Here is a 21,735-nt window from a genome sequence, read left to right as displayed (position 1 = left end):
AATAAGAGTATAAGCCCTTAACTTTATAGATATGGAAACTGAAGTTAAAAAAAAAATGGAGCTAAACTCCTACATTGTAAAGAGCGTGAGGGCATGGCCTAGGACTCCCTCTGTGTTAAAGTGCAAGTCTGCACCTCTGGAAGAAGGATGAGTCCATCAAGGAGATCACAGTTCTATTAAAATACTAGAGAACAAGGAATAATATTTAATACCCAAATGACTAAGAAATGAAGATTATAAAGACAGACTAACAAGTCCCTGCCTTCAAGAAGCTCATATTCCACTGGACACACAGAAATACAACTCATATACACAGAGTAATTATCCAATGCCTGGTTACCCTGCTTGTGGTGGCAGAGTCATTTCCAGAACAAAGAGATGTGGGGCACCAGTTGAGTAGTCCTTCCATACAAAATATAAGGAGAAGAGGTAGATTGTATCTGTTCTGAGAGTTTAAAAAGGGAAAGAAATGGGAAGGTAAAAAGGAAAACACACCTATACAAAGGAGGAAGAGGGGGCTTGGAAAAAGTGTGGGGGGGTAGATATCAGATGAACGTCATTCATGCAGATCAGACCAGGCCACTGGATCCTGAAGGGGAAGAAGTTTAAAAAGGAGAAAAAAGGAAGAAAATAACTAGAAACTAAGAAAATACCTCTCCCTTAGGAAAGGGCAGTGATCAATCTTGGTTTATTCTTTGGGAACCTGCCATGCTATAATGAAAAGAACACTAGCTTTGAGGATCAGAGGGTTTAAATTTTACTTCTGCCTGTTAATTATCCTATGATCTTAGAATTTTTGTTCTCAGGGTGGCTAGGTGGCTCAGTGGATAGAGCACCAGCCCTGGAGTCAGGAGTACCTGAGTTCAAATCTGCCTCAGACCCTTAGTAATTATCTAGCCGTGTGGCCTTGGGCAAGCCACTTAACCCCATTGCCTTGCAAAAACCTTAAAAAAAAACTCTTCTCTCTGTTCCTCAATTTCCTCACCTGTAAAATAAGGACCCTTTTAGTTCTAAATACTGTGACCTCGGACCTACCTCTATGCAAATTGATTCTAACTTTCTTGCCTTCAGAAGCCAGGGACTAAGTATCTCCTCTCACATCATCATCCCAAATGTACACTTCTACATGTCCTATCTCTCCAGTACAAGATCTCACCTCACAATACCTTCGTCACCTGGATATCCTCTTCAGCCTTTCTTGATTCCAGCTATAATCTCAAATGGCATTATTTAAGCTCAAAAGCAGAAGTTGTTTTGGTTTTGTCTGTGTGTCAAACACCCAGAATAATGAATGCCTTATCTGGGTCATTTCAACTCGATATAACCACACCTAAATTCACCCTTTCTAATCACCATTCTTCCAGTCACCCAGATTTAGTTACCTTTAGATATAGGGAGAGAAAAATCAGATGACAGAGTTGGTAATAGGAATGGGCAGTCAAGAGAGATGTCTGTGGACAGGTGATGAGGATCAACCTTTCAATCAACAAGAACCAATCACAGGCAATTTTACTATGTTTATGGCACCATGAAAAATATGGAGGGGGGTGGAGGGGGTTAAAAAAATGCAAAAAAACCTTTGTCTTCAAGAAGCTTGCAACTGAATGAGGGAGATAACAGGTAGATAACTATAATACGCATATTTAGTATAAATACAAACTTGAGGAAGGTAATTGCAATTTCAGCCCTAAAACTTCATCTTGAAAGAGATTCTAAAAAGCAGGGGAGGCTAGAGGGCCTGGGAACAGTAGGTATAAATGTGTGGATGCAAAAAATGAAGTACTTTGGGCAATGAAATAAGAGTATGGCTGAGTCATAGTATGAGTGAAAGGGAGTAAAATAACTGCAAGGATAAAAAGTGCAATAGAATTTGAAGAGCTTTAAATACCAGAGTTTATAATTGATTCTAGAGGTAAAAAGAAGTTACCAGAGTTCCTCAGTGGTGCAGTGACATGGTCATAGCTGCACTTTAGGAAAAGCACTATGGCAGCTGTGTGGAGGATGGATTTAAAGGGAGGAGAAACTGGAGACAGGCAGACCCATTAGAAGACTATTGCCTAGGGGTGGCTAGGTGGCACAGTGGAAAGAGCACGGGCCGAGCACGGGCCCTGGAGTCAGGAGTACCTGAGCTCAAATCGGGCCTCAGACACTTAACAATTACTTAGCTGTGTGGCCTTGGGCAAGCCACTTAACCCCATTGCCTTGCAAAAGACCTTAAAAAAAAAAAGACTATAGCTTGGGTAAAAGTTCAGAGGGCCTGCCCTAGGGCAGTACTTGTGTGTGAATGGAATAAAGGGAACCCACAGAACAAGTGCATCATTTCTAAACTCACCACCATGTTGCTAAGGTGAGTCTTTCTTCAGTGTGGAGGCTAGATACCCAGCTCTCCCTGATGCTTTCTTTTATAAAAGGCAGAACTGGCACACCACTTGGCATCTGCTGCCCTGCCTGGCTTCTACTCTGTTGCCCCTTGTTGTCCTGCTCACTTCCCTGTCCCCTTTTGTATCTTGTCCTCTTCCTTAGAGTGTAAGCTCCTTAAGGGCAGAAACGATCTTTCTTTTTATATCCTTAGTACTTGGCATGCTTACTAGATTCTACTGGATTGGTCATAGGATCAGATAGAGTTCCCCATTTCCTTCAAGAAGAGTCCAGCAGGGGGAACCAAGTCCCCACCAGGATTTCCTACCAAGGAGGAAATGGAGGAAATTACTGGCAGGAGGAAAAGTGAATAGTCCAATCTTTCACGACAGTGACAGAGCAAAAACTAGTTCTGGGTCAACTAACACTATAAGCACAGCAGCCCTGGTGTTCATAACAGGCTTGAGTCATTACAAAAATATTGCTACGTTTGGTCTGTTATTTTTTAGAGATTTTTTTTGCAAGGAAAATGGGGTTAAGTGGCTTGCCCAAGGCCACACAGCTAGGTAATTATTAAGTGTCTGAGGCTGAATTTGAACTCAGGTACTCCTTGACTCCAGGGCTGGTGCTCTATCCACTGCTCCACCTAGCCTATTTTTAAGAAGAGAGGTTTGTAAGGGATTAGAAAGATTTGGATCCATTTTTTTTTTTAGGTTTTTGCAAAGCAAATGGGGTTAAGTGGCTTGCCCAAGGCCACACAGCTATTAAGTGTCTGAGACCGGATTTAAACTCAGGTACTCCTGACTCCAGGGCCGGTGCTCTATCCACTACGCCACCTAGCCGCCCCCTTTATCCACTACACCACCTAGCTGCCGCCTGGATCCAACTTTTAAAAGGGTAAAATCTCAGTTTGAAAATTTGTTAATCTAAAAAAATCTTTGACTGGGAACAAGTCAGTCAATCTGGCCTTTAGTTTCATCTGTAAGATAAAGAAGTTGGGCTCAGATGGATCTCTAGAAGCTCTAACAATTTCCAGATCTATGAATTCATTTCCAAGGGTTCTGAAAGAATAGGGTTTGAAAGTACATGAGGGGGTGGCTAGGTGGCACAGTGGATAGAGCACCGGCCCTGGAGTCAGGAGTACCTGAGTTCAAATCTAGCCTCAGAAATGCCTAGCTGTGTGGCCTTGGGCAAGCCACTTAACCCCACTGCCTTGCAAAAACTAAAAAGTACATGAAGCAAAATGTCAATTAAAAAAAATATAGAATATGAAACAGCCTGATCTAATTAAATGAATACTGGATCTGGAGTCAAAAGAGCTGAGGGTAAATCTTCTCCATGACCCTTATTATTCATGCAAGTTACTTGCTCTTTCTGGGCCTCGGTTTCATTCTCTGTAAAATGGGAAAAACTAGATGATATCAAAGCTCCTTCCTCCCCAGCTCTCCGCCCTTTGAGCCTATAATTTTCTGGTTTTCATCAGTAGGTTATAGGGATCTGGCACAACATCAGAAACCAGACCAAGGGAAAGAAGGGAAAAAAGACCAAATAGAGAAAGTTTATGTTCATAACAATCAGTGCCTGTTCCAACACTGGATCCCTGATATAAACATTGTGAAACAGGAGTTCTGTAACCAAAGTAGAATGTGGGTTGTTGCCGACATTACTCTAAACAACTCAGCCGATACAAATCTGTGTAAAATATAAACTGGAACAAGATGTAATCAATTGAAGAGATGGAAATGCTAAAATGTGAAAGATAGAATCAAAAAACAGGGTGGATGAGCTCTAGCAAAGGAACTGGGAGTTAACCAAAGGGGTATCTGGACCAAAAAAGTAAGAGTTAAGGCAGCAACATCAGCTTCATGAATAAAGGCAGCAAAGTAGAATGGAGAGGTTTCAAACACAAGTCAAAAGATATGAGTCAGTTCTAGTTTGGATACTCATTATCTGCTGAATTTCAACCAAAATCATTTTTCTCTAGACCTTAACATCCCTATCTATAAAACAGGAGAATTAAGCTAAAAAAAAAATCTCCTCACTTCCTTCTAGTTCTCCGAACCTATGATTGAAAAGGTTTGTAAGAAAGACAGATTTATAATCTGGGGAAGGCCCTCAGGCCTTCACTAAGGTCCTGCCAGTATTCATCAGAGCTCAGTGTTTTGTTTTATAGGTACTGTGTGGGTTGGTTTGGTATATGGAATGGACCAAGAGTAATAGGTGAAACACTCTAGGATCTCTTGAGTCTTTTCTATTTCACACAATCTACTGCAATTTCCTTTCAACTCCTCACTTCTTATCACCTTTTATAATCCTGTCTTTTGGGGGCTTCCATTCTCCCAGACTACTCCCTGATATCTCTTCCAGTTAAAATCCTTTTTATTCCTTTGAGGTCCAACTCAAACACCACCTCCTCCCTGAAGCCATCCCTGATCCCATCCTCCCTTCCCTCAAAGAGTGCACCCTAATACCAAAACTACTAGGTCACATACTCTGGGGGTAGAGACTTCTTTTTTCATTGTTGTTTTACCAGTAGAGAGGCTTCTAATATGTCCCTTTATTGGTCACTGGACAAAGATCTCACATTTAATAAACGCACAAACCAAAGTTTTACTGACAACTATAAAAACCTTTGTGATTCTTAGAAGTGTCTGTTCCTCTCCCGTTTCATCAGAGAGGACTGAAAGTCATGTTTGCATGAGTTGCTCAGTTTTTCATTCTTCCCTCCACCCCTAATTTCATAAACCACTGGGCCAGTTTCCGGGGGGGGGGGGGATATGCATTTATAGAGCACCTACTGTATGCTGTGAGCCAGGCACTGTGCTCTACACACCTTACCAATATCCCCTCATAAGGGAGGTGATATTTTACAGCTGAGAAAACTGAGGCAAGAAGAGGTGCCTAGGATTACACAACTATCAACAGTCTGAAGGCAGAAATGAACTGAATCTTCCTGAATCCAGATTCAGCACTCCATTCTCCATGCCCCCAAATGGCTATCCACACTAGAAAACAGAATCAATCGGTTCCTGAGGTCAGCATGGTAGAACCTGCCACTGCTTTAGAACAGGGATCATGCCCAGCCAAAATGGCCTCCCAGTGTGAGGAGGCTTAGCATATCAACCCTTAAAAACATGAGAGTAGGATGTCATCAAAGAACTCTGGGGCTGAGGGTGAGGCAGGGGGCTACTGATGGCTGGCAGGGAGCATCGCTGGTATCCTCTCAATATCAGAGGAAAGCAGGGAAGACTTCTGGGCTGGGGGATGGACACTCCGGGGGATGCACTCTGGGGAGTAGAGGGGACATGATCCACTCTCCTTCTAGAGAACTTCCCACCAAACAGATGCCAGACCCATCTGAACCTAGAGAAGAAAAGATGTAGACTGCTATATGGACACTAGAGTGGAGAGCCCTGCCCTAAATACTGCATGAAAAGAGTATTTCCAAGAATCCTTCCAACTGTGACCTAAGAATTGAATCCCTCGGTTCACTAATTCAGAGCCTTGACCTTAATTTGGTTTCTGCATTAGGAGTCTCTAATGGACAGTTTGTCACATAGTTATCAACTGAATTCCATGCCAGGATCATGCCAGAGTTCTCAGACTTTTAAAGTTGGAGGACTCTCCCCCAAAGAACTTTTATTTATATGAATTATAACTACCAATATTTACTGCGTTGAACATTAAAATGTCTTAATAATCACGAAAGTGTTGATGTCCTTCTCTCCACCTTTCCTCACTCCAGGGGATCCCTGGACCATACTCTGAGAACTACTGTGCCAGAGAAAGGAAGTCAGATAAAAAGTTTCCGTTTCCAACAGGCTGTGCTCTTGTAAACTGATATACTGATATCAAACCGAATCCTTGTTTGGGATATTTGAGATTTAACTTTGTTTTCAATGGTCTGATAATCCCTGAGGTAGAGGGTCTAACAATCTTAGAGAAGACACATGCAGGTTCATCAAACTCTACAGAGAACTACAAAATAGTTTATGGGCCATGGAACTGAGAGTTTGATATATCTATTGAGGTAATCTGGGTCAAACACCTCATGGTACAGAAGAGGAAACTGAGGCTCTGAGAGAGGCTCTGGCTTAGTAGGAATCACACAGATAAGGATTTGAACCCTCTGCTTCTGAATGCAGACTCGCACTGCACCATGCCACATACTTCAATTGCTATTCAATATTTGGACTGTCCATTAGAAATGGGATACTTTATTTAGATTCCGAAGAGTAATAGTTAACTTACATAATTTACACAGCGCTTTGTAAATGTTAAAGTATTTTAGTCGAAACCACCCCTATGTGGTGAACAGTACAAATAGTCACGTAATTATAGCTTTGAGGGATGGAAGGATCCTTTAAAGGTTATCCATTCTAAGATCCTTATTCTATAAAGGAGAAAAACAGATCAAGACAAAGTGACTTACCCAAGGTCACACGGAAAATAAATGGCACAGCAAAGGAGCAAACCTAGGTCCTTTAACTCCGAGATCACTGCTCTTGTTTATCCCTATTTAAAAGATGAAGAAACTGAGGCTCAGAGAAATTAAAATAAGTAGCCCAGGGTCATATAGCTATTAAGCATCAAAGCTGAAATTCATGAGGTAGTCTTCTGAAAAGTCTTTTTTTTTTTAGCTATAGCATATTATCAACTCATCAGCTCAAACAGCCCCAGTCTTTTGAGGATGGGACTATATTCAATCCCTAGAAGGCCAGATTTGATGGCACATGTCTGACAGATACTTAAATATTTACTGAAAAGGGCATTAAAATCACTAACCAGAAGAAAGGATTTTCAGCTCCTTATAACATTATGCTAGATGACACCAATAAAAAAGCTCTAATCAGGGAGTAGGACATAAACTGAAAAGAAAATAAGCCTTCAAATTTAGGAAATAAAGATAAGGAAGACAAAATTTCAAATAGGCAACTACTCATCTGATGAAGGAAACTGTAGCTCTGAATGCTGAGAATACATGTACCTTGAAGGGAATTCAAATTTACCACAGGAGCAAAGAACCAGTCCCATGGTCTTCTATTTGATCTTAATCACCCTGCAGCAAAAGTTTCCTAAACTATCAGGTACCTCTATGCCTAATATTCAAAGGGGTAAGGGAAAAAGGGTACACACAGACACACATACACCCCTTTCTCTTTCATAAGACCTTTATTCTTAGACGCAAAGGTCAATAAAACTATGCATATTCTTTGATCCAGCAATACCACTACTAAGTTTGTATCTCAAGGAGATTGTTTAAAAAAAGGGTAAAAAAAACCCCACATCTACAAAAAATATTAAAAGTAACTCTTTTTGTAGTAGCAAAGAATTGGAAATTGAGGGGATGTCCAACAAATGGGAAATGTCTGAACCTAATTATGGTATATGAATGTGATAGAGTACTATTATTCTATAAAATGGGATGGGATGGAATTGCAAAGAAGCCTGGAAAGACTTGCATGAACTGATGCTGTGAAGAAAGCAGAATCAGGACATTATACACACTAACAACAACATATACACACTAATATCAACAATAATGGACTTGTTCATTTCAGCAGTTAAATAATCAAAGGCAAATTCTAAAAGACTTGTGATGGAAAATGCCATCCATATTCAGAGAAAAACTATGAAGTTTTAAATACAGACCAAAGTTTACTATCTTCAATTTTTAAAAGTTGTCTTATGTATTTTTGTCCATTTTTGATTTGATTCTTCTTTCACAACATGATTAATATGATATATGTTTAACATAGTTATACATGTATAATCTATATTAGATTGCTTTCTGTCAGGGGGAGAGGAAAGGTGAGGAAGGGAGAAAGAAAAATTTGAAACTCAAAAAAATAAGAGCTTTATTCTATGATTCTCCAAATAACACTGATCATTACACAGAATCATGAGATTATAAAATGTTAGCAAAAGGACAGTTCACATAGTCCAATTACTCTCTACAGAAAGGCTTGGAGAATAGGTTTTTTTTTATTTTTTAATTCTTTTTTTTTTTTTTTGCAAGGTAATGGGGTTAAGTGGCTTGCGCAAGACCACACAGCTAGGTAATTATTAAGCATCTGAGGCTGGATTTGAACTCAGGTACTCCTGACTACAGGGCCAGTGCTCTATCCACTGAGCCACCTAGCTGACTAGATATCCTAATTCCTCCTTGGGGAATAGTTTAACTGCATCAAGACAGAAGGAAAAACAAAATAGATGTGTTATGTGGTTATTCAATTTTAGAAAAAGGAATTATAATCTTTTGTTGATATTAAAGGAAAAAATGAAAGGGAGTAGTAAAATGTGAATAATCCAACTTGGGAGAATATTCAAAAAGACATTTTTTGGGCAACCCAGGGAAAATATAATCTAAGAATCAAGAAGATGAAGCATCTAAAGAAAATCCTAGTTAGGTCAAGTCAGAAAAGACTAAAAGAAATAGGAAACAAGGAAAAGGAAACCTTCTCCGAGCAAGAACAGGGAAGAACCTCAAAATATCACAGGCCAGAAATCAAAGGGGCCAAAAATAAATTTGAGAAGCACCTTGCAAGAAACTCCAAAGTTGACACTAAGAGCTTCATCCTATCCATGAAAGGAAATCAGCTGAAGAACAAAATAGGTGCCCTTCCTTAGAAGAGGTCCAGTGAAGCTATATCAATTATGCAAGGGAAGACTAGGGTTTCTATGTCAGAGTAGGGGCTTTAAGGCAAAGGAAAAGCCTTACCTTCAAGTAAGACGGAAATTGGGTCATTAAAATAGAGAACTGGGCATGCCAAAGTTATGAAGATTGGGGACAGGGGGCTAGATTTTTCTCACTTTTAGTATTACTCCCTGCCTTTCTTTCTCTCTGTGACTATAATTTGGAACAGAAAAATACTTTTAGTTTAGATAATCTCCTCTCACCATTTACTCTTCATCTTACCCCTCCTATTTCTTCCCATCCAACCAGGTCAGTTTCCTCCCAGACCTCATTCTTGTCTTTGCCTTGGCTCCCTACGAGAATAATCTTTGCTACCTATCCATTCTTCAAGGCCCAGCTTTAGGCTCACCTCCAACACCTTTGCAACCTTCTCAAGCAACCATCCTGTCTCTCTGTGTTTTCAACCTTTCCCTCTCCACTTCTCCTTCCTATATTTAATTTGTGCACATATCATATTTTCTCCCAGCAGACTTCAAATTCTTAATGTAAAAAAAATTATATACTTTTCTTTCCATCAGTGTCTAATACAGGACAGGGATTTTGCAGAGAGTAGACATTTAATAAATGTTTGATCATTTATACTGAATATACTCTGGTTAATGAAGCATTTTTATTTCCTGTTATTAATTTTTAAAGTAGGCAAGCGGATATTCAACCCCAAATTTAAAGATCAAATAAAAAACTTTGAGAAGAATACTTATAGTAGCTCTTTTTATAATAATTAAAACTTGGAAACATATTGTGGCATATAATGTAATATTATTATGGTTACAAAATAAGAATTCAGAGATGGAAAGAACATGAGGAACTCTGAGAAACGTGGGAACGTTTATATGAACTGATAAAGAATGAAGTGAGCATAACCAGTAGAAATATATCCATAAGAACTAAAATAGCATAAATATAAAATAAACCAAAAGAAAGCCAAATGCAGACTAACCGTAATGGCCAATGTAATCCTGGAGAATAGATGAGAAAGGCAAATATGGTTCTGGCAAACAGATATTTCCTACCCCTCACTAGGGAGATATGAGAGATCACAAGTGCAAAATACTGAATACAATATACAATAAAGTTGCTTTGTTCACTTTTGCTGTTTTATTTGTTATAAAGAGGATTGACAGGAAAATAATTATAGGACAAAAAGTAAAAGGCATGAATCAAACTTTCAAAAATATAAAGTCCAAAAAAAGTTTCTTTAAATGTACTCATTAAATTAAAAAGCAATGTAATTCAGACAGCATGGTGCTGGGGAAAGCATAGTGGACTTGGAGTCAGAGGATCAAATCATGATTTAGCCTTTTATAGCCAATATGGCCTTGGGCAACAAACATCCCCTATCTCAATGAAAGTTCGTTCTCTAATCTCTCTCTCTCTCTCTCTCTCTCTCTCTCTCTCTCTCTCTCTCTCATGTTTTATTTTTAGAACGATTTTATTTTGAATTTTACAATTTTTCCCCTAATCTTGCTTTCCCCCCACACCACAGAAGACAGTTTGTTAGTTTTTACATTGTTTCCATGGTATGCATTAATCTAAGTTGAATGTGATGAGAGAAAAATCATATCCCTAAAAAAGAAACATGAAGTATGATATATAGCAGAATTACATAATAAGATAACATTTTTTAAAATTAAAAGTAATAGGGGCAGCTAGGTAGCAGTGGTAGAGCACCGGCCCTGGAGTCAGGAATACCTGAGTTCAAATCTGGCTCAGATACTTAATAATTACCTAGCTGTGTGGCCTTGGGCAAGCCACTTAACCCCACTGCCTAACAAAAACCTTAAAAAGAAAAAATAAATAAAAGTAATAGTCTTTGGTCTTTGTTCAAACTCCACAATTCTTTCTCAGGATACAGATGGCATTCTCCGTCAAAATGTTTTCTCTCTTGTAAAATAAGAGCCCTGAACTAGATATGATCTCTGAGGTCCCTTACAGTAAGTACGTACATACACATAGTCTATGATGCCTATATATTGTTTTCATAATTTTTTTTTTCTGTAAGTCTACAGCCTTTCACAGTGTGGAGAAAAGATTTCTAGTCCTTGAATTACAAACTATTGCTATCACTCTTTACTGAAATCAAACCATTGGAGTCAACCAGGACTTTGAACCCAAGCGCCCTGAGAAAAGCAGCATTCTTCCTGTCCAGTCCACCCCATCCCATGCTCACACACTGGCCCTGCTTTCAGCTGGTCCTTAAAGTCAACATCCAAAGAAAGGCCCAGCCATTCCCATTACCTGTAGACACAGTGCCAGCTATGAGGAAAGTAACAAAGTATCCAGAGGTAAAGACCAAAAAGCAGCGGGGCTGCTATCATCAACTCCCTTCAAACCTCACTGAAGAAAGACTAGGACCCTGAATGCAAAAAACCGGGGAAGAGTATTATAGCTCACAGACCACTACCCTGCTTCCAGCCCTGGAACTGGTACCCTATAAGTACCAGGGAGGGGAGCAATCACTCTGAAGAGGGGACTCATCTTTTTGCCTCCAACCATACTAACTAATGACAAAGTGCCACTTATGGGAAGGTTCTATCTGAGGGTTTGGGGAATGCCCAGATCCTTAGATCATAAGACTGTCTAGCCAAACTCCCAGGAGCCATCATTCTAGGAGACATGTCTTATAGAGTCAAGATCTATAAAGAGATCTGCAACTGGGTAGACCCCAGTTGCAGTTACAGTTGAAGCAGCAAACACAGCTGGTGACGGGGGTGGGGGGGGTGTCTAACCTTCAAAGTCCTTGGCACTGTCAAATGGTTTAACAGCAGAAATAGACATGATTTTTAGTAGAGAAAATTCCATTATAAAAGAGGTATTACTTGGTGACACAGTGGATTGAGTACTGGTCCTGGAGTCAGGAGGACCTGAGTTCAGATCTAGCCTCAAACACTTAATAATTACCTAACTGACAAGACCTTGGGCAAGCCACTTAACCCCATTGCTTAACCAAAAAAGGGGGAGGGCATTACCATCTGCTCTCCTACCCGCCCATGAGGACCATTGGACCTTTCTACCTGACTTCTAGTCACAATCTCTTGTAGGTTTTTCTTCCATTACAAAGTAAGATATGAGAGTATTATTATCTTGGCATTTTTATTTGTATCCCCAGCATTTAACACAGCAAGTGCTAAATAAGTGTTTTTTCATTCATCCACAAGGAATCTTCCCAGAAGAGATCCATGAGATTTAGAGATATGTGACTAAGTGATAATTTTTAAAAACTAGTCTACCTCTGTTTTTTAATAAAATTAACATAAAATAGTAAACTTATGCTGTATGACTTTGAGTAAAATCACTTCCTTCTGCTGGGCTCCCTTTTCTGTGAAATGAAGGAAATGATCAAAATAATCCCTAAATTGCACTCTTACTGTAAAATGATGTAACAATTATAAAAATATGTCATTTCAACACATCCCTTCTATATTTCAAGAAAGTATAAGCAGAATGGGGATATTCAGCAAGAATAAGAAATAAAAGTTATGTACTTACTGATTATTAGCACTGGATAGACTCTGAGACACTGTCTAGTGTCTTTATCAATAAAGAAACTCAGCCCTAGAGAGATTAAATATGAGTATATCCTACAGAGTCAAAGGGAGGATATCCCACTCATTCAGAAAGACATATGTTAACCTGTACTGAAGGAAAGTGACCTGTCAACTTGATAGAAATAACTCTCTTCATCCCAGTAACTATTAAATAACCTTTTGATTATTAGATTCTCCTTTATTTCAAAGGGGGATGGATAACCAGAGAACCAGGAAGATGTAACTCATAAACTAACTGAAGAAACTCTGCTGGTAACAACCTTCCTACAGTATGGGTGCACCAATGCATCACTATATATATTAGGGGAAACTAGGTGGTGCCATAGCACACAGAGTGCTGGGCCTGGAGCCAGGAAGATTCCTCTTCCTGAGTTCAAATGTGACCTCAGACACTTCCTAGCTGGGTGACCCTGGGCAAGTCACTTTACCATGAGTGCCTTAGTTTCCTGATTCATAAAATGACCTGGAGTAGGAAATGGCAAACCACTCCAATATCTTTGTCAAGAAAACCCCAAATGGAGTCACAGAGAGTCAGATACACTAAGCAATAACAACAACAAATCATTGTATATTAAAGTTATCTATATCTGTGCTTTATCACCTTCCTAAATTGAAATTTTTATGAGGGTAGGGATCACGTAAATTTTGTTTTATGGTTTTGTGAGCATTCTGGTGGTATAAGCTGCTTTACTGAGGCCTGAATGCTCCTCATCATCAAGGTACTCTCAGTTACTAGAGTCTAGAGCTGTGATAACTATATCAGAGTAAGGACAGCTATTTTTGTATCTCATCCTCACAACCAAAGAACCAAGAATGTTAGAGAAGAGAGAAACATAAAGATCACTGAGACAGGGAGCAAAGTAACTTGCCCAAGATCACACTACTAGTTACTGGCAAAGGCAGGATCCAAATCTAACAGCTCCTAGGTACAGACATTGGAGGCAATTGTTCATTCATATAAATTATTCTACTTCTGTTACTATGTCAGTGATCAAGTAGCAAAGCCCATTCAAGAGTGAACCCACAGGGATTCAGCTAGGTGAATAGAGCACTGGCCCTGGAGTCAGGAGGATCTGAGTTCAAATCCAGACAGACATTTAATAATTACCTAGCTGTGTGACCTTGTAAAAATAAATTTAAAAAAACACAAAAGAGCAAACCTACTCTCAGACTTATTAGCCATATTACTGCTGGACCACTTGGTATTGCCTTAAATATCAGTAGCTACAGTAACAAAGACTAAGAGCAATGACCTTTGTTACTAAAAAAGACCAGGGAATCTCCTCCAGGACAGCAATCATCCAATCACAAAACTCAGAACTAGAGATCATAAGAGATCATCTACTCTAAGACACTAAAATCAACAACCTTTAGCCTAGCATTTCAACCCTTCCAGACTTTGGGGACCGCCCCTTAGCTTTCCAACTATGTCTCCTACTACCTTCCCTAAACACACTCTCTGAGTAAGCCAAAATAGACTGTTCTCTGTTCTTAGAGCAAATTCAGAAAGCTCTGTCTCTGCTCGTGTCTGAAACATTCTCAAACCTAGATCAACTTCCATACCTTCCTTGAAATCTCTCCTGATCTCCATCAGCAATGATCCTTCCCCTCTCTACCCCCTAATACAGTATTTTGCATATAATTTATGCATTTAGCAAAGTTTCCATATCCAGGCTGTTTTTGCTTAAAGGAACTCTGCAGTAGATTTCAGGTGTGATAGTATTTTTAAAGTATATTCCTAATTCATTGGTGACAAGAGGGATCTTAGAGAAAAAAGAAAAAAACTGAGGACCAGAGAAAGGAAGTGATTTGTTTGCTCCAAGCTATACTACTTGTCAATAGCACAACTGACCCCAGGAGCCAAGTTCAGTGCTTCTTCAATAGCATCATGCTACTTGAAGACATTCAAGCTAAAAACTAGAGACAAAAGATTCTAAAAGTAGCATTCAAGTCAATAAGCATTTAGCAGATACCTCACATTTTCCAGCAGATAGATAAGTCTCCCTGCTACTGGGGTATGAGCAGCTCTATCAATGCAGGAAGGTAAAGAAAACAGAAGGAAAAAGCTCTTATCATCTCTGATATTGCTCAGCAATGGTATGAGAGTTGATGTGAGAGAAGGCTAGTAATAAGGCTATCACTACATTATGATTCTTTGTGGTAGGGAGGAGGGGAAAGCAAGTCTTTACCCCAACTGAGGGCAGAGAGAAAGAGTGCTAAAGTAAGCAGTTGTGGGTCTAGAAGGAATGTTGGAGAGGCATAGAAGGATACATTGACCACAAGATGGTGGTAGTCATTAGGGATCTTTCACTAAGATTCCTGCTGAGAATATAATGACAACACATTTAGTGATTTAGCATTACATAGTGATTTAATGTTCACAAAACTCTGCAATAACCCTGTAAGGGAGGTAGTACAATAACTCTCTGTTTCACAGATGAGGAAACTAAGTCACAGAAAGGCTAATTTGTTCACAGCCACCACACTGCTTCCAATCAATGGTCCTGACATTTTACTAATTATCTACACAAACATTAAGGACCTGCTGTGTGAAAAGTAGTATTCTGGATCCTAAGTATGGAAAGATAAATCCAGTCCCTGTCCTCAAGGACCTTATTCTGCACTAGGGTAAAAACATATATATATATATATATATATATATATGTATGGACAAGGTAATTTGGGGGTGGGAACATTAAGAGGAGGGAGGACTCCTACAGGATGTGGAATCTAAGCTGAGTCTTGTAGGGATTTAAAGGTACCAAGAGATGGAGAACATTCCAAGTTTAGGGGATAGCCATGACAAAAGTACCAAAGGAACAGAGAAGGCAAGAACAAGGAACAAATAGCATCAGTCTGGCTGAAAAGTGTGTTATGGGAAGTAATATACAATAGTCCAGGAAAGGTAGAATGCAGTTACATTATAAAGGGTTTTGAATGCTGAACAAGTAAACACAACAATTCTTCAGTTTTGAATCCAGGAGATCTGAAAAGGGACTGGACTGGGGAAGATGAAGTCTACAATGACTGATGATTTGGGAGACTGGGAGACTGACTGAAGAGCTGTATAAATCACTGTGCTGGATAATGAAGATAAAAGAGGTTTGTGGAAAACAAGAGACAAATATAAATCCTCAGGAAGCTTGTATTCTACATATACAGCTAAGTAAATAAAAAGTCATCTGAAAAGGAAGAGAAAGAATTAAGCATTTATTCAGCATCTATTACTTGATACTAAAAGCTAAACAGATATCTTATTTGGCCTTCGAAACAACCTTATCGGTTAAGAGCTCTTATTGTCCCCATCTTACAGTTGAGGAAACTGAGGCAAACAGGCATTAAGTGAAGTGTCTGAGGGTGGATTGGAATTCAGATCTTCTTGACAGACATCCACAGTGACATTGGGCTGCCTCTAAGATTAGGGAGTTAAAGCTGTTACTGAGAGAACCCTAATAAATGAGTGAAACAGAAAAGGCTTCCTGGAAGAAATGGCAATTGTTGATGAGGAAGCAGTAAATTTCAGGTGTGTGAGAGGATGCTTGTGCAAACGCAAAAAGTGAGAGAAGGAATGCCTAATTCTAGTTCAAGGAACAGGAGAGAGGACAGAGACTATTTATTCATTTAAGTTTTTGCAAGGCAATGGGGTTAAGTGGCTTGCCCACACCGCTAGGTCATTATTAAGTGTCTGAGGTGGGATTTGAACTGAGGTCCTCCTGACTCCCGGGCTGGTGTTCTATCCACTGCGCCACCTAGCCGCCCCTGAGAGGGTAGAGACTAGAAAGGAAGATGGGTCACCAAATTTTGAAGGTCCACAAATGTCAGATTCTACAGATTACAGATATTTGTTCATTTTATGGCTCATCAAGAAGTCTTAAAAAGGGACGGCAATGAAAAGGAGTCCAGAAATGAAAATCCCAACTAAACAACAAAAAATACTCCGTGCTCACCCCATCTCCAATCTTATCTAGATTAAAAAAAAAAACAGATTAAGATAGTTAAAAGACAAAATGGAAAGGAAACCACAAAATAATCCGCCTGGGGGAGGGGGAGGGCAAGGAGCGAAGGAGAAGGGAGAGGCAGATCCATTCCTGTGCCCGGGCCGGGAGATAAGGTGTGGAAATTGCTTGCCTAAGTGAAGGAAGGTCTTTGTTTATTTGTCACCAGCTTAGCCCCGGCGGGGCGCAGCCCACCCGGAGTGTCTTCACCAGCTCCCCACGCACGCACACGCACACGGAGGAGCCGCCTCGGGGGCAGGGCTGGCAGCCTCCCTCTGAAGCCCCCCCCCCCCCCCGTGCTGGACAGCGGCCTCCGCGGGGAGCCCACCTGCCGGGCGAGGGGAGGGGGAGCGGCCGGGCGCCCCGCGCACCCGTCCACCCTCCCCGCGCCGCGCCGGGGCGGCCGCCGCCGAGGCCCGAGCTCCCCGCGTGTCCCCGCGGCGCCCCGGAGCGGGCCCTCCCCTCCCCCCCGGGCGGGCCTCGCTCACCCTCCAGCGTCTCGCACTGCACCAGGTTGACGTAATCCGACTGGCTCAGCACCCCGGCCTTGAGGCCCCGGACCAGGCCCTCCAGGTAGCCGTTGTCCACGTTGAAGTAGAGCTCGGGGAAGGCGGACATCATGGCAGCGGCGGCGGCTCTGCGGGCTCGGCGAGTTTAAAGGGCCAACTCCTGCCGAACCGGAACCGGGCCGAGCATGTGATCCCGCCCCTACGGATCAGGTGACGCGTCGCCCGGGCGGCGGCACTGACAGCCGAGTCAGATGACGAGCCCCACGTCCCGGTCACGTGACCCGGGGCCGAGAAGACTATTGGCTAGCGACGACGCCTTGGCTTCACGGGGACCGTGTCCGCATGCGCCGACGGGCGCTTCATTGCGCGCGCGCGAGGAGTGCGTGCCTTTACTGTCCTGGTTCCCAGGAGGAGATAAGCGGGAATAAACTTCGGCAGGTCCCCCCGGCGGGCAGGTGCCCCGCGGCCGGCAGGTGCCCCCCGGCCGGCAGGTCCGAGGCCTCGCGCCCGCACGCCCCTCCTCCCCAAGTGCTGTCAGAGGAGGGCCGTCTCCCTCCCTGACTCCCCCCGCATCCCTGCTCCCGCCCCTGGAGCCCGACGGAAGCGAGCAAGGCCTCGAGGAGGGGAAAGACCGCGGGACCGGCTCGCTCCGGCGCCGCCGAGGCCAGGCTGGGAGGTCCCGGCCAGGTCCCCCAGCTGTCACACCAGAAAGGCGTGCCTTCTGGGCCCTAGACGCCTTCCCAGAGGAGACCTTGGAGCTTCTGATAGCGAACGTGGGGCAAAGCTCGTTCCGCCGCCCCTCCCCCAGCCCAGCCGTTCTAGATGCCTCCAGATAGTAAGGGCTCTGAGGGTGGCTGAGCCCCGTGCAGTTACCTTGGCCACACTTGGGGGAGCCAGGTGAGGTCATCCTCCCTTTTGCAGATGGGCACCCCCAGCCGAGGAGTGCCCGAATCACTACACTGCGCCCTGCACAGGTTGGAAGACCAGGATGTTGGGGGGAAGGGGAGATTTTGATCAGAGTTTGATTAGCTAGCCTCTGAGGGCCCTTCCAAATCTGAGATAGATTGCTTTCCACAACTGGGATCAGTGCTTGGATCTCCCCCCCCCCCCACACACACACACCTATGCTGTTGCTCGAGATCCAAGGCTCTTACATACTTAGAAATAGTTTTCTTCAAGTGCTAGGAAGAGAAAGGCTATGGTGCTGATGTGATGACTTAGTGAAAAAAATGAAATGGGTAGATAGAGGACCAAGTACACACTCAGAAAAAGGACGAGGACATATCAATAGGACAATAGAAAGGACCCAAGTCGAATAAACTTGGGTTTGAATCTCACCCAGTTGGCTCCCTAAGCCTTATCTTTCTCATTTGTAAAACGGGGATTAATTGTACTACCTACCCTTCCCACGGGTGTCTTTGTTTTAGAAAATCTTAAAAGCTCTATGGAAATTCCCGTATTTGTCATGTGTGGGCAAGGGCAAGGATAGATGGGCAGGACTGATTTCAAGAAGATTGCCCCCCACGGAGATAGTGCCAGCTCCCCATCTCGCCATCCTCAGTCTCAGTTTGCCAGCCAGAAAACTCAGATCAGCGCCCGCCCCCTGCTGCCGGACCTCCAGCCCTGAGCTCAGGCAAAATTTGCTCCTGTTTTGGACAGGACTGGCTGGATCCTGGAGTAAGGAAAAACCTCCTAGCCACGGATTTCCAGTTTTGCTCTGGGGAGCCTTTATTAGTGCTTATACAGATTAGCTTCCCGCTGCCCCCTCAGCCTAACCCAACTAATTGCGGCTACAAGGGTAATTAGTGCTGATCTTTCGGCAGTAGCAGAAGGAGTTAAAGAAACGACAGTAGCAGGTGGCACACGGGTCGCAGCAGGGGACCTGGTGACCTAGACAGGACTCGAGGAGGCGAACACAGCGGCGGAGGGAGCGATCTTCTCGGCCCACGGGGCCGGGCATCTGCGGAAGACCGAGAGGGGGGGATCAGGCTACCAAGGATCTAGTGGATGCCCATGGCCGTGGCATGTCACCCCTTGTAGAATCTCCTCAAATTTCGAAAGGAGGAGGGAAAAAAGAGACAACCCCCCCAACCCCCAGTATTTCTAGGTTTATCATTCTGAGATTTAGAACTGGAAGGGACCTCATCTAGTTCAAAACTAGCCCTCCCCTTATTTCACAATTGGGAAAACACCCAGAGAGGGTGATTTACCCAAGGCCACAGCTACTAAGTTTAAAAGAGAAGCTTATGACCCGGAAAGGCCATCTGACTATATTATGTCTGAAAACAGTAAGATGATAGGAATCCTTGGGTTAGCTCTAACATGCTATGATTCTAGGAAAAAGATTGGAACTTCATTAATCTTTTTTCTTGCTAAAGACCTTTACTGAAATCCTTTTTTTGTTTGTTTGTTTTTGGAAGTCAATGGGGTTAAATGACTTACCCAAGGTCCAACAGTTAAACAATTATTACGTGTCTCAGGTCGGATTTGAATTAGGTCCTCCTGACTCCAGGACTAGTGCTCTATCTAACCACCTAGCTGCCCCTTGGCTGAAATCCTGGCTTTCCTACTTGGTATGGGCTGACTTAACAGAGAAGTTTTAAGATTTACCAAACACTTCACATGCATTAACATTTGTACCTCATAACAAAATGGTGAGGTAGGCATTTACTGGATCCAATTCAATTCAACAAGTATTAAATTATTAGGGACCTACTATGTGCTTAATAAATAAGGGAAGAAAGATTTCAACCCAAACCTCTCCTGACACCAGCATTCTTTCCATTACACTGTACTTTCTCTTACTATCTGTGTGAATTCAGGCAAGATAATTAAACTCCCTGTGACTTTAATTTCCTCACCTGTCAAGAAGAAAGAATAGACTTAGTCAGTCTCCTAAATCTTTTCCTATTCTAAGTCCTGTGACCTTTGGAGGGGAAAGGGACTAGAGAAACCAAGTTTTCTTCCTTCTGCCAGAGGCTTACAATTTTATGATTTTCTTCCTTTCCTGCAAAGATACTTACCCCAGGTGCTAAAGATCCAGTATCTTGCATGAAGGATTCTTCTGCCAGTTCTGATGCCATTTGCTCCAATTCTGGCTGTATACCAGGGCCTGGCAGGTAGAGAAGTGGTTAAGGGAAGGCAACAGTCTACCTAGTCTAGTCCAGCCCAGCCTACTAGAAGATTCCTCAAGTAGGAGACTGGGCAAAACTTAAGGAGAATGAAAAGAAATGTGGGGGGTGGGAATACAGAATTCAATCCCAGGAGAAAGTAGGGATTTGACAGAAAGAGATCTGGAGTTCAATTCCTAATTGTTTCACTCACTGTCCAGCTAATCTTGGACAAATGTCAGTTTCATTTTTGTAAAATGATGGATTTTGACTAAATGATTTTAGAGGTCTTTTCTAACTTCTCAGGTGAGGGCCACCAGTCTTGTGGAAAATGGGAAGATTTCCTAACTTTGCTGGTTCTGTGAGCCTCAATTGATAACCTTTAATCCCTTGGTTGTCCATAACTCCTACATTTCAGTACTAACCTGAGAGTCCCAGAGAGGCAGCAGGGGCTGATTTCAGGAGTCCAGGATATAGAACTTGACTTGACCTACTCAGTCTGGAACCGATGGCATCTGGGTATTGCTGAGGTGGCTGGACAGCCAAGATGATGGGAAATCCCTGCAGCATGGCCCAGCTCAGCAGCAAAGCATTCAACATGGTCTGGGATAGGCATTGAGAAAACATGGACTCACCTTGTGCTGCAGTGGTTCCTAAATCTCAGAGCTCTCTCTATATTCCCCAGTCTGTGGTACTCATTACCCAATACCCATTCTCTCATCCTTGTGATCTCTAAGACATTCACCTTGTGCCACCCCCCTCCACTGTCCCCTGACCCTTATTCTGAGTGACAATCTTCTCTTAGAAGAAGATACCACCCTTTCCCTACACAGAGACCCAGATAAAAATAATGGAACTGGGGGCCGCAAAGACCATTCTCTCCCCATGGAGAATTTAAGAGGCTCAAGCTGGGGAAGGGAGGTATCTCACCACCTATGAATTGTCCTTATTCCTTTCTTTGTCCTTGGAGATATTCTCTTCCAATGCCTCCCAGCAACCCCCCTGTTTATATATATCCAGGTCCTAATGAAGAGGCAGGTCAGATGACAGCTTGTGGGATGGGTAAGGGGAGCCATCCCTGAGCCAGAGACACTGTCCCCTGAGGTCCCCGCCCTCTCTGTCACCAGTACAGGGTGGGGGTGGAGTGTCCTAGGGTGGATAGTATAGGAACTGGGACTAGGAAGCTACCCTCCTTTGAGGTCTGGAAAAAAGGGGACTCCTGTCCTCTCTCATCCCTGTTTTCAAAGCTCTAGGTGTCCTGAACCAGGGATAAGGGTTCACTAAGTTGGGGTTCAGCCTAAGAACCCATGACAAAGAGCAGTTGGGGTGCTCCACTCCTCCTTTGGATGAAAAAGGGAGGGCTAGGCAAATTGAGAATAGTTATGTTTTTCTGGACCATGGAGCAGGAGGGAGGAGGGTAGTGGAGCAGGGACCATAGAAGTGATTAGAAGTAATAAGGCAGGCAAGCAGCAAAGAGCTTTTTAATTTGTGACCACATTGCTATCCACCCACTCCACA

General features: G+C 42.6%; 2 protein-coding genes across 2 annotated transcripts in view; both read right to left on the bottom strand.

Moving 5' to 3' along the window:
- The window catches only part of ATP6V0D1 (ATPase H+ transporting V0 subunit d1), a 106,801-nt gene extending 89,484 nt beyond the window's left edge, over positions 1 to 17,317 (bottom strand). Inside the window, exon 1 of the mRNA XM_074202415.1 lies at positions 17,087 to 17,317. Within this exon, the coding sequence (XP_074058516.1) occupies positions 17,087 to 17,219 (133 nt within the window). The 5' untranslated portion in view covers positions 17,220 to 17,317. The remainder of the gene's footprint in view (positions 1 to 17,086) is intronic.
- A 1,561-nt stretch (positions 17,318 to 18,878) lies between these two features.
- On the bottom strand, positions 18,879 to 20,817 carry AGRP (agouti related neuropeptide). The gene is made up of 3 exons (XM_074223273.1): positions 20,643 to 20,817; positions 20,131 to 20,219; positions 18,879 to 19,067 (listed from the first exon to the last, which is right to left on the bottom strand). The coding sequence occupies exons 1-3, from the start codon at positions 20,815 to 20,817 to the stop codon at positions 18,888 to 18,890; spliced, it is 444 nt and encodes a 147-aa protein (XP_074079374.1). The 3' UTR covers positions 18,879 to 18,887.
- Between the last annotated feature and the right edge of the window lie 918 nt (positions 20,818 to 21,735).

This window comes from Macrotis lagotis, chromosome 1 (assembly GCF_037893015.1).
Source record: "Macrotis lagotis isolate mMagLag1 chromosome 1, bilby.v1.9.chrom.fasta, whole genome shotgun sequence".
In the NCBI taxonomy this organism is placed as follows: Eukaryota; Metazoa; Chordata; class Mammalia; order Peramelemorphia; family Peramelidae; genus Macrotis; species Macrotis lagotis.
The sequence above is the reverse complement of the archived record's forward strand: the minus strand, read 5'-3'. Positions and strand labels throughout refer to the sequence as shown.